This window comes from Neovison vison, chromosome 3, assembly GCF_020171115.1.
Source record: "Neovison vison isolate M4711 chromosome 3, ASM_NN_V1, whole genome shotgun sequence".
Lineage (NCBI taxonomy): Eukaryota > Metazoa > Chordata > Mammalia > Carnivora > Mustelidae > Neogale > Neogale vison.
Genome location: NC_058093.1, coordinates 22,470,581 through 22,484,123, shown reverse-complemented (window position 1 = coordinate 22,484,123; position 13,543 = coordinate 22,470,581). Strand labels below are relative to the sequence as shown.

General features: G+C 34.3%; 1 protein-coding gene across 5 annotated transcripts in view; it reads left to right on the top strand.

Annotated features, from left to right (window-relative positions):
• The window catches only part of ERBB4 (erb-b2 receptor tyrosine kinase 4), a 1,164,558-nt gene that overhangs the window by 889,205 nt on the left and 261,810 nt on the right, over nucleotides 1-13,543 (top strand). For all 5 annotated transcript variants that reach the window (XM_044241525.1, XM_044241523.1, XM_044241526.1 and 2 more), the window contains exon 13: nucleotides 10,415-10,547. In XM_044241525.1, the coding sequence (XP_044097460.1) occupies nucleotides 10,415-10,547 (133 nt within the window). The remainder of the gene's footprint in view (nucleotides 1-10,414; nucleotides 10,548-13,543) is intronic.

The window sequence follows — 13,543 nt, the reverse complement described above, 5'->3', positions numbered from 1 at the left end:
GACACTTGTAATGTCTTTTTGAGCTATAAGCCATTGAATAGGCCTTCTATTCCTTCCCATGTGACTAACACTCTGGGAAGTCAAAGAACTGTTGAATTCTGGGTGCTGATTGAAAAATTATTTTTTTCTAAAGAATTTCAAAGAAGTAGCTTTCTTGGCCTTTTTTTCTGTGCTGTGTGGAGACACTTCTCCTGAATTCACGCTGGAGAAAATGATCAACCAGCCTTTAAGACCATCATCTAGTGGTTTGGAAAAAATGAGAAGAAAGTTAATTGTTGTGGTTTTCTGTTTATTATTACTTTCCTCCGATAGATCTTGATCTAAAACTGTTCTAAAATTGAGCATTTGAATTTGGACTAAGGGAGACAGTTGGCAGCAGAAAAGAAGGTAGGCGCTTAGGTGAAGCTAAAATTCTCCTCTCCACATAATACAAAGTGTGTAGCAGAATATCAAAGCAGGCAGGTTTCCCTTTTCCATATATTGGGAGAGAAAAGAAGGGATTAAAGAATGAGGCTTCAAACCTGAAAAAAAATAATATAAAGTGGTGAAATAGACAAAAGGTTGATGGGCTATCATAAAATTGGCAATAACCATGGGAAATTAATGGCTTTGTCAACATTCTGAAGGAAGAAATTAAGCATATATTTGAGAGACTTAGAAGTTGACAAAGAATTTGAAAGCTTAATTTTATTTTCTATAAGGATTTTAAAGTGATGAATGCAAATCAGATTCATGACACTGCGATGTGATTTTGAATATACTCTGCTTGTATTTACAAGCTGCTTTTATAATATAACTTTTTCTCACTGATGCAAATATACATTAGAATTGTATGTAAATATATATGTTGCAGAATATGAACTATAAATAACCTTAAAATGGCTGAATATTTATAAACATGGGTATTATAGCTTTATATTAGTTAATATTGTGAATTTTTTGCTTCTTTATAGCTCTTTATTACATGGAATTTGATCTTAATATGTTTATGTTCATTCAGCTTAACTGAACCGTTATTTTTACTCCTTACATCTTCATTGGTTAGTGAAAGTCACTTATAAATCTAGAGAATCAATGATATGAAACTATGTTAGGATTCCATTTCAACTGACATTTCTTTTGTACAGTGGGAGAACTCTATTTCTTTGCATTGTGAATAAATAAGAAAGAAAGAACTCTTGCTATTAGATCAAAATAAAAATAACAGATAAGCTGTCAGCCTTTCCCAAGTAGAACATTGAATCATTCAATTTTCGAAATCTCTACATGATATAAAGAAAAAATAGTTATAATATGTGGTATTCAACTTAATAAATCTTAATAAATTCAACTTAATAAATCAATTAAATAAAACCACAATTTAGCAAAGTCACAAATTTTATGTCTTACCTAAAATAATTAATAATGTATTTAAGAAGAGGCACAATGTTATTTATCTACATAGGAAAACACTCTATTCAGTCTCTGTTCTTTCAGACTATCTTTAAAAATTACATTTCTGTATTATTTAGGATTATGATTATAAAGTAAATAAATTAAAACAAAATAGAAGGAATTATAATTTTCAATAAAATTTTGTGGGTGCTTAGAAGTTGTGTGGGACATTTTGGAGATTTATTATATAAAAACTTTTGTTTATAAATAAACATCAAGTAATCCCATGTTGAATTTAAGAAATACAACTTATTTACTCTATTACTATTAATAGTGATCTATCACTATTACTAGTAATCAAATTACTATTCCTACTTAAAAAAAAAAAAAAAAAACAAAAACTAGGATGTCCTTTTCTGGCCAAGATATAATAACAGAGATCAGAGTTACCCCTCCCCATGAAACGACCAAAAGAAGGACAAAATGTATAAAATGACAGTTGGCAAGAGAATGGATATCAGATAATGAAGGAGAGTGGTCCCTAAGAGTGAAGAAACAAATGACATGAGCCTGGTAATTTGCTCTAACTACCTTGAGAGAATTTTTAGACCATGGAACAGTCAGGAGGGATCCAGGAAGAATTCCAAAAACTGCTTGAGTTGAGAAGGCAAAACTGAGAGTCCAGGAAGACCAAGGCAGCTGGAGTTTGCAGTCTGAGTTCCAGAGAGAGAGAGAGAGATAGCGCAACACCAAGGGAAAACTGCACAGAAAGAAATACCAAAGGACATCCTTTATTCAGGAGAAAATGATACCAGATGAAAATATGGATCTATATATGGAATGAAGAGCACCACATAGATAAATATATATAATCTTATTATTTAATTCTCTTCAAAAGGCATTCTAAGTGTTAAAATAATGAGTGTGTGGTGAATAACGTAGAGAACAGAATATCTGGCAATAGTTTAAAGGAAGAATGGAGAAATATATATATATATATATATATATATATATATATATATATATATATATATCTCCTATCTTAGGGTTCTTAGAACATACATGAAGTAGTAGAAAATAATGAAATAGTAGTAGAACATGATGAAAATAGGCTGCAGTAAATTAAAGATGTATACTGGGATTTCTGCTTCAGGGAAGATGAATTAAATGTACCTTTCCCTATTCCCTCTGCTATGCACAACTGAAAACCTGGGCTTTGTATATAAAAGAAACATAAGATTTTGAAACTTGGGGAGATGAAGGAAGACAGGTTTGGCAACTTGAAATTCAAGAAAGGACATAGATGTGAGTCTTGTAGGTTTTTGTTTTGTTTTGTTTTGTTCTCTCTCCTATATCCCGGATTTGGAGGTAAAGACTGACAACTCAGAAACACTGACAGATGCAGACCAAAAAAGCTACAACAAAATCCTATTCTTTCTGTCCAAAGGACCAGGAAAGGGACATACTAACTAGAGCAGAGATCTTTTAGACAAACTGCTTTACTCTATGCAAACACCATAGAAAAAAAAAAAATGTGGCCCCAGGGGCGCCGGGGTGGCTCAGTGGGTTAAGCTGCTGCCTTCGGCTCAGGTCATGATCTCAGGGTCCTGGGATCGAGTCCCGCATCGGGCTCTCTGCTCACTTCCCTCTCTCTCTCTCTGCCTGCCTCTCCATCTACTTGTGATTTCTCTCTGTCAAATAAATACATAAAATCTTTAAAATGCAAACTATTAAAAAAAAATGTGGCCCCAACTTCATCAATGCCAGGAAAGGAACGGGGAGTGTAGGCTTTTACCCTCACCAAGCTATAATGAAGTACCCCAACCTCCCTGGCACATAATGTCAGAGGAGGTGGGTTATGGAGCTAAGAGTTTCATCCCATTGGGTGGTAAAGAGAACTGGCAGGACCACGTTTAAAACACCACTCTGACACTTGTGGCCTGGGGCATTTTAGCCTCTCTGAGCCGCTGCCCTTCTGTAAAATTAATAATTATTTCTACTTCCCATGATGATTTTTAAGATTAAGATCCATATATGAACAGAGAATACCAAGAAAAAGGAAGTTACAAACCAAACCAATGTATTGCTCAAAGAATATAGAAGCAAAAATCCTTAACAAAGTATAGCAAATAGTATTCAACAATTCAACAACATATACAATTAATTATACAGCATAACCAAACAGGGTTTATTCCAGGGATACAAGGCTGATTCAATATAGAAAATCAAACAGTGTAATATGCCATATTTAATAAAAAAAAGAAAAATCACATGATCATATTAATGAATATAGAGAGTGTATCTGGAAAATTATGAAGAGAAATTGTTTGGAACCTAGGGCTAAACAACGAGAATTTGAAGTTGTCACCAAAACCACAGTATATAAAGGGAAAAATTAATAAATTGGATTTTATAGTTAAGAACAATTGCTCTGAATAAAGATCTTATTGAGAGGATGAAAGTACAAGCTACAGATTGAGAGAAACTATTTTCAAATCAGATGGAGAGAGAGAGAAGTTAGATGTTAGGTAGATAGATAAATAGATAGAATATATAAAGAACTCTCAACATTGAACAGTAAAAGTGTCTAATTAAAATGGGCAAAGACATAAAGATACACTTCACTAAAGAGGATATACATGTAGCAGATAAGCATATTCAAAGATGTCAATATTGGGTGCCTGGGTGGTTTAATCAGTTAAGTGTTAGACTTGGTTTTGGCTTAGGGCATGATCTCAAGGTCATGAAATAGAACCCCATGTCAGGCTCCATGCTCAGAGTCTGCTTGAGATTCTCTGCCTCTTACCCTCCTCTCTAAAAAAAAAAAAAAAAAAAAAAAGAGTCTTTAAATTATTTTCTTAAAAAGATGCCAAAATTATTATCCATTTTATGGAAATTAAAATTAAATCCACAATGAGATATCACTATACACCTATCAGAATGTCTAGAATTAATAGAGTGACAAAACCAAATGCAAGAGAAAAAACGAGTTGATTCATATACTCCTGGTGAGAATGTAAAATGGCTCAACCACTCTAGAAAATAGTTCAGCACTTTCTCAGAAACAGCAAATATTAAGTAAAATAACCCTATCATATGACCTAACAATTATACCCCTGGGCATTTATTCCAAACAAATGAAAATTTATATTTACACAAAGACATCTAAACAAATGTTATAGAGCTTTATAGTGCAACATTAGGGATTCTTGTGTGATGGAGATCTTCTGTTACTTGACTGTATCAATGTCAATATTCTGTTTGTGTCATTGAGCTGTATAGTTCTCCAAGATCTTCCCATTAGGGGAAGTTGGGTAAAGGAAACATGGATCTCTCTGTAGTATTGCTTACGTGAATTTATAGTTATCTAAAAATAAAAACACCAAACAACAGATTTTCAGTGTAGATGAGGCCAAATTATATTCGAAAAGATGCCATCTAGGATTTCATAGCTAGAGAGAAGTGAATGCTCAGCTTCAAAATTTCAAAGGACAGACTGACTTTCTTGTTAGGAGCTAACACAGCTGGTGACTTAAGTTGAATCTAGTGCTCATTGATCATTCTGAAAATTGAAGGACCCATAAGAATTATGCTAAATCTACTCTGTGGCCTCTGAATGGACAACAAAGCCTGAATGACAGCAATCTGTTTACAATATGGTTTACTGACTATTTTAAATCCACTTTTGAGACCGGCTACACGGAAAGAAAGATCCCTTTCAATATATTACTGCTCATTGACAATTCACCTGGTCACCCAAGAGTTCTGATGGAGGTATATGAGATTATTGTTTTTATGCTTTCATACAACACGCATTTTGCGGATCATAGATCAAAAAGCCCATTTTGATTCTTAAGTCTTATTATTTTAAAATATATTTCACAAGGCTATAGTTGCCACAGATGGTGATGGATCTAGGCAAAATACATTGAAAACCTTCTGGAAAGGATTCACCATCCTAGATGCCACTAAGAACATTTGTGATTCATGGGAGAATGTCAAAATATCAACATTAAAGGAACTTGGAAGAAGTTGATTCCAACTTAAATGGATGATTTTAAAGGGTTCAAGACTTAAGCAGAGGAAGGAACTGCAGATCTGGCAGAAATAATAAGAGAACTAGAATTATAAAAAATAAATAGAAGCAAATGAATATGAAAACACGACAGTTCAGAACCTTTGGGATACAGCAAAGGTAGTCCTAAAAGGGAAATATATAGCAATACAGGCCTTCCTCATGAAACAAGGAAAGTCTCAAATACACAACTTAACCTTACACTTACAGGAGCTGGAAAACAACATCCTCATTGGGGAAAAACTGAGAGCTTTTCCCCTAAGGTCAGTAATATGACAGGGTTGCTCATTCTCACCACTGTCCAACATAGTACTGGAAGTCCAAACCTCAGCACTCAGATGACAACAACAAGAAATAAAATAAAATGCATCCAAATCAGGAAAGAAGACAAACTTTCACTTTTCTCAGATGATGTGATACTCTGTGTAGAAAATCCAAAAGACTCCAACAAAAAATTGCTAGAACTGATACAGGAATTCAGCAAGGTCACAGGATATAAAATCAATGCACAGAAATCAGTTGCATTTCTAATACATGAACAATGAGGAAGAAAAAAGAGAACTCAAGGAATCAATCCTGTTTACAATTGCACCCAAAATCACAAGATGCATAGGAAGAAATCTAACCAAAGACATAAAGGATCTGTACTCAGAAAACTATAGAACACTCATTAAAAAAATTGAGGAAGACACACAAAAAAATGGAAAAACATTCCATGCTCATGAATTGAAAGAACAAATATTGTTAAAAACGTCTGTGCTACCAATTATGTGGTGTAAAGATACAATATTTAACTTTTACTTAATGAAACACTCCTTCCTGGGGGAAAGAAAAAAAAGGAGAAATAACAAGGAACTTCTTGAGGCAGAAGAAAAAATTACCTTATCAATGTGATTGTAAGTGTAAGTGTAAGTAGAGCATAAACCATGGGTAGATATGGAAGAAATAAGAGTGGTTATTACTAAGAGTCTAGATGTTGAGGAATTTAAAAATGATCTGGTGAGATTTTAAATGCATAAAAAAGTCTATGCTTGAGATACCTCTAAACACTTTTTTACTTTGCTCTTGTAATTAAAACATTTTAAAGTTGGCTTTATTAAGTAACAGACTATGCTTTATAAAAATATCCACAAAATATGAATTTTAGGTTAGTGTTACACATTAGTGCTACACATTCAATACAATCCCTACCAAAACATCTTCAGAGATGGAACAAACAATCCTAAAATTTGTATGGAACCAGAAAAGACCCCAAATAGACAAAGGAGTGTTGAAAAAGAAAACCAAAGCTGGAGGCATCACAATTTCAGGTTTAAAACTATATTACAAAGCTATAATCATCAAGTCAGTATGGTACTGGCACAGAAACAGACAGATATCAATAGAACAGAAAAAGGAACCCAGAAATGGACCCACAACTCTATGGTCAAGTAATCTTCAACAAAGCAGGAAAGACTATCCAATGGAAAAAAGATAAGTCTCTTCAAAGAATGTGTTGGAAAAATTGGACATTCACATGCAAAAGAATGGACCACTTTCCTACACCATACAGAAAAATAAACTCAAAATGGTTGAAAGACCTAAATGTGAGACAGGAATCCATCAAAATCCTGGAGGAGAATGCAATACTAACCTCTTTGACCTTGGCTGCAGCAACTTCTTGCAAGACACACCTTCAAAGGCAAGACAAAGAGTGTTTTTAACAAATGGTACTGGAAATGTTGGTCATCTATATGCAAAAAATGAATGGATCTTTACGTACTGCTTGTGATAGTGACTTGTATGTGTCAACTTGACTGCGTCATTGGTGTCCAGATATTTAGTTAAACGTTATTTCTGAGTGTATCTAGGAGGGTGTTTCTGGATGAGATTAGCATATGAATTTGTAGGCTAAGTGAACAAAATAGGTAGGCATCATCCAATCCACTGGAGGCCTGGATAGAAGAAGAGAAAATTCACTCTCTTAGTCTGACTTCTGAGCTAGGACATTGGCCATCTCCTGCCCTTTGGATGGGACTTATACCATCTGTGGTCACAGTTCTCAGGCCTCTGGACTGAGACCGAAACTATGCTTTCCTGAGCAAATGATGGGATTCAGTTCCTTATAAGAAATCATATGTATCCTGTTCATTTTGTTTATTTTGTTTCTCTGGAGAGTACCATACAGTACCATAGAGTATTATTTTGGAAATGCATACCAAAACTATAATTGGATATCACTACATACTTATTAGGAAGGATACAATTAAGCTGACTGATCATATGAAATATTGGCAAAAATGTGAAGGAACTGTAATTCTTGAGTTGAGTTTATTACTATTGGGAATACAAAATGATACAACTATTTGACAACCAATTTGACCATTCCATGAAAAATTAATTTTATACCTACTATGTCCATTTTACTCCTAGGTGTTTACTGAAGGGAAATGAAAACATATGGCTATACAAAGACTTGTGCATGGATGTTTATAGTAGATTTTATTTATTTATTTATTTATTTATTTATTTATTTAAAGTGTGTGGGAGCAGTGTTGGGAGGGGCAGAGAGAGAGGGAGTGAGAGAAAATCTTAAAACAGGCTCTATAATAAACACAAAGCCTGATATTGGGCTTTATCTTATGACTTTGAGATCAAGACCTGAACTGAAATCAAGAGTCAGACGCTTAACTGACCGAGACACATAGATGCCCCTATAGTAGCTTAATTTTTAATAGCACAAAGTGGAAAACAGTCTAAATGTGTGGCAATAGGTGAATGGTTTAAAAAGTGTTGTATATCCATACAATGGAATATATTTAGTAATAAAAATGAATGAATATTGATACACACAGCAACATAGATAAATCTCAAAATAATTGTTCAAAGTGAAAAAAACTATATAAGAGAGTACATACTCTATGTTTCTATTTATATAAAATTATAAGAAAAAGTGCAAACTAATGTATATTAAGTAACAGCCTATCAATGGTTGTTTGAGAGGGATGGGGAAAGAGGAAGGGATTACATAAGGTCATAAGAATTCTTTTGGAATTAATGGATACATTCATTACTCTAATTATGTATATGGTTCATGATTGCATGCATATGTCAAAATATCTAATTGTACACTTTAGGTATGAGCTATGTATTATGTATCATGTATACCTCAATGAAACTGCCAAACACACTAATGCACAGTTACACAGTTTCTCTCTTAAACTATGTTGGAAGAGATTATTCAGTTAAGCAAGAAGTAAAGTAAAAAGACTTGTTGGTAGTCTCACTCTGCCTTGAGAAAAAATTTTCCACAGTTTAGCATAGGGACCCCCTTAAGGCTGCAGGATATAAGAGGAAGAATACATGAATTGGACGATTCTGTTTTACTTTTTTAAAACAAGTTAACATCATGAATGCTGGCAATTTCTTTCTCAAAACTATGTTTAAAAAGGTAGCATTCATGGACATCTTCCCCTGTTCATATTACACTCGCGTATTATCTCAACCCATCCTACAAATGTTCTTGTTATGACAACTTACATCCTATAATAATTAACCTTGATAAATAATGGGAAGATAAAGATTTTTTGATGTGTTTTTTGAATCTTGGAAATTCCTAATATTTTATGAAAACCACATGCAGTTGTGTTTCAGATGACTCAAATCACTTTACAGACATTTGAAGTCTTTATAGGCCATTCCTATTCAACATCTAGTATCTCTTTACTAAAATCATGTTATTCCACATAAAGAACAATATTCTTTTTTTTAAATTTTCTGATATATTTTTTAAATTTTTTAAAATTTATTTTCAACATAACAGTATTCATTGTTTTTGTACCACACCCAGTGCTCCATGCAATCCGTGCCCTCTATAATATCCACCACCTGGTACCCCGACCTCCCACCCCCCCGCCCCTTCAAAACCCTCAGATTGTTTTTCAAACTCCATAGTCTCTCATGGTTCACCTCCCCTTCCAATTTCCTCCAACTCCCTTCTTCTCTCTAACTCCCCATATCCTCCATGCTATTTGTTATGCTCCACAAATAAGTGAAACCATATGATAATTGACTCTCTCTGCTTGACTTATTTCACTCAGCATAATCTCTTCCAGTCCCATCCATGTTGCTATAAAAGTTGGGTATTCATCCTTTCTGATGGAGCATAATACTCCATAGTATATATGGACCACATCTTCCTTAGAGCAATATTCTGAATAAATGTTAATATAAAAGGAAACAGAGATGGTGAACTTAAGTGGCAATTTTAAAACAGTCCCCAAATTCCTTGGCAGCACTTTCATTAGCAGATTCTATAGAGACAAAGCTAAAGATCGTTGCTACTACATTCATCTCTATACCTCCTCATCAGTGACCACTACACTTTGGTTTGCATAGTTGCAAAACCCTTTCCGTACATGTCCCAATCTGACTAAATATCAAGGCAAGCAGAAGCCTGTAAGAAACTTGTATTTTATTTCCATTTCTCTCATTCCTCCTGCCTTCCAGATATTCTTTTCCTTTCTCTACATTTTATTTTTTAAAGACAATTATTATTCCATTCCTTCATGAAGCTCTCATATGGATGGGAAGTGAAAATTTTTGGTGTCTTAGTGGAACAAAGGGTTGGGTTGAGAAAGGCATGGTTTGCTCCTTGCCTTAATGGGAAGGTTAATTGCTATCACCCTTCCTTCCTAGAATTTTGATGTAGACAATCTACGTTTATTCATTCTTATGAAAAATGTAGTGGTTCTACACACATAGTGATGGGGATCTGTGATATGGAAGAAGTTGACAGTAGTGTGGGTCACACTGAGTAGGCAGACTGAGTTATCTGCCACACATCCCCTTCAAACCAGTTTCTTCAGAAATAGCATCATTGGGCAGATTCACATTAAAATGGTTAAACGTTTGTTTTTTAATGGTTAAGTTTGAACGCAGCCTTCTTTTTTATCTCACTCTTGAATTTGTCTTTTTCTTTTCCAGCTGCTGAAGGAATGGTGTGCAACCATCTGTGTTCAGGCGATGGCTGTTGGGGACCTGGCCCCGACCAGTGCCTGTCTTGCCGTCGTTTCAGCAGAGGAAGGAGCTGTATTGAGTCTTGTAACCTCTATGATGGGTAAGGCATCTTACGACGTTGCCTTTACCTCCTAAACTTTGAGGTGCTGATTGGTTCAGATTTTTAAACGATAAGAAAATGATAAAATTGCAGAATGTGTGTGCTGGCGAGGTTTTTAAGGGAAGATCTTTTTGCATAAAAGAGACAACAACGCATAGAGGAATTGTTTTAAGGGGAAAGAATTTTATTTGAAATAAGACAAGTCCAAATATGTACTATTATGCAAACAAAAATAGACCATTCTTAATAAGTTATAGCTGTGTATACTGAAACAAAATTGAAAGACAAGTTCTTATTTTCCTTATGAAGATTATGACAAGTAAACTTTTCTCCTAGATGTCCCAGTAATATTTTTTTACATACTTGCCTCTTAATTTTCACCTAGAATTACTGAATAACTTTTGATTTTTTCCCATCAACTTATGTCTATAAGAAACAAAGAATACATATTTCTATGTCTCTGACAACTGCTTAGCCCTATAGAAAAATTGCCTTTGTAGTTTCTAGTTGAAGGGGTTTTTGGTGGTGTTCTGCCACTTCCTAAAAATAACCTAAGCAGTATTTTAAATCAAGAATTTTAAATTCCTTCTGGTACTATAATAATCACATTGCCAACGGTAAAACCTAGTATATATCTTGTTGCATGGCATTTCATGTACTCATAAAATCAGTTTATCATAACATACCATTTCATTCATCAGAGTTGTCCTTCATTAGTGTGATAATACATTTTTTAGTACCGTTCCTGAGTCACATTTTCTTATATTGCTACTGAAAGGATTTTCAACAGTTGTGTAAAAGTGCAGTTTTGAGGTTCTTTATTTCGTTTCTTCTTTTACCTCATTTTATTTTTTTACAGATTCAAATGCTCATTGTTTTAAAATTATTTGTAGAGATGTCTTTTACAATGTATTTTACAAGATCTCTTCCAACATGTCTTTTTGGGTACAATATTTTGTTATTTAAATGACCTCTAAATGGCTAAAGTACATCATTAGTACTGATGTAGTGTTCAGTGACTCATTATTTGCATATTAACACCCAGTGCTCATCACAACACATGCCCTCCTTAAGATAAGAAATTCTAAAGAGGGATCAAGCTCCAGAAACCAACTTCTCTAACAGCAACATCTTATAAACAATGAAAACTGGTAGAATGAAGTATTGGCCAGTGCCATTTCAAGAGTCAAGCCAACACTCGAATTCAGGGCATCTGATTTCCATCCTGCTACTTTTCCAGATACTGTTATTTTCTCTTAATATTTCAGTTTTAACCTTCTCATAAATGTGAACTGGATAAAAATGTGGATGCATGTACTATCCTCTGTCTCACATCTGCAAAATAATAAAAGCAAAGCCAAGGAAAAATACCTGATTTCTAATTAAACAACACTGACTACCAAACTGCTTTTGAAAGTTTAACTTTTTCCCAGTCATTAGATCAAATGTACTAAAGAAATATAAAGTTTTTAATGTCTTTTGCAGTAGCAGTAGGGCTCTAGGAAATCATGTTCAAGGGTTAGTTTGAAAGATAATAAATGAAAGTACCTTGTAAAAGTCTGATGTAATTCTAGCCTATGCAATGATAGATTTTCCCACCTCCAATCTTGTGGTACCGACTACTTTTTTCCAACATTGCCCCGCAGTTGAAACAGCCTTTGAGGAATAATGAATTAATCCTAGCCTCATTATTCCATCACTTTTAATCTTGGACAAAAAACCCAATTGTTCTAAACTTAGTTTTCTTATATGGAAAATGGGAATAATAATGGTGTCAACTTCATAGGATAACTATGGTTATTAAATGAGAAAATGCATAATAAAGGCTTTCTAAAAAATTTTACTACTAAGATGATTATGATATTCTTTTTGTGTCTATTAATCTAAGCTGATTAGATGGTTAGGTAAAATAGTCACCTTAAAAATGCAGAAAACAAATACAAATAAGAGTGTTACCAAAATCAGGGCACCTATATTTTTATAATTTTTATATGAAAAGAAATCCTCAAAAGAGGACTTTTTGAAGAGGAAAAGAAAATCAGTCATTTCCTGGCTGTTAGCATTCAAATCCAGGTCATAGAAGCCACTGTATTTAGCAACCCTTAACTACAGTGCACAAGCGTCTAGAATGAAAGAGAAAAATTGCAACGCAATCTTAAAACTGTTTTATTTGGCGACGTGTTCAAACGCTTTTACAACTTTAAGAACAACATAGAAACATCAGAAAGAGTGCCAATCTAGGCTCTTTGTAGGCGTTGTTATAGTTCGTAATCACACCTCTCATTGAAACACAATTTTTTTTCCCCTTTTACAAAGGATATTTACAAAAGGAAGTCTAGAGATGTTAGGGACTTCAGGCCTAGAAGTATTAGTGTTGGTGTTGGGAACACCGGCCAGATTTGGGAAGGACTGGACTCCAGAGCATTTACTCTGAATCACAGGATTGGCTGAGGTAATACACACAGCAGGACTGTGGGAAAGGCAGAGTAGTGAAATGTGACAGAAATCTCCATATGTAAAACTCAGCTCAGTAGACAGTGATTTGTTAGGTCAAACTCAGTGAAAGGGGATCTCTGGCAAAGTCGTAGTATAATCAATAGGAAACAGGGAAGAAAAAGCAATGAGGGAGACACTGACAATGAAGAGCAAAAGTAATAAAAATCACAAGGATCAGTTTTGAGAGCAGAAAGGAAGGGAGCCCAAAGCTAAACAAATAGAAGTCTAGGCTAAAGAAGAAAAGACAGGTACGCTGTATCTCCAAGACTTTTTAATGACATATTCACTTTATTCCTCATGTTTGTAGGGAAGGGGTTTTCTGTTTGTAGGGAAGGGGTTTTCAAGAAGAGAAAGAAAAGCATGACCAATGTTTTAGTACCACAAAAATTATGACCTTCATTCAGCAATGTAACCCTTTAGCAGTCCCAGAAACTATACTCAAAAAACAAACAAACAAAGAAACAACAACAACAAAAAGAATTTGCTGACGATTGCAGGTT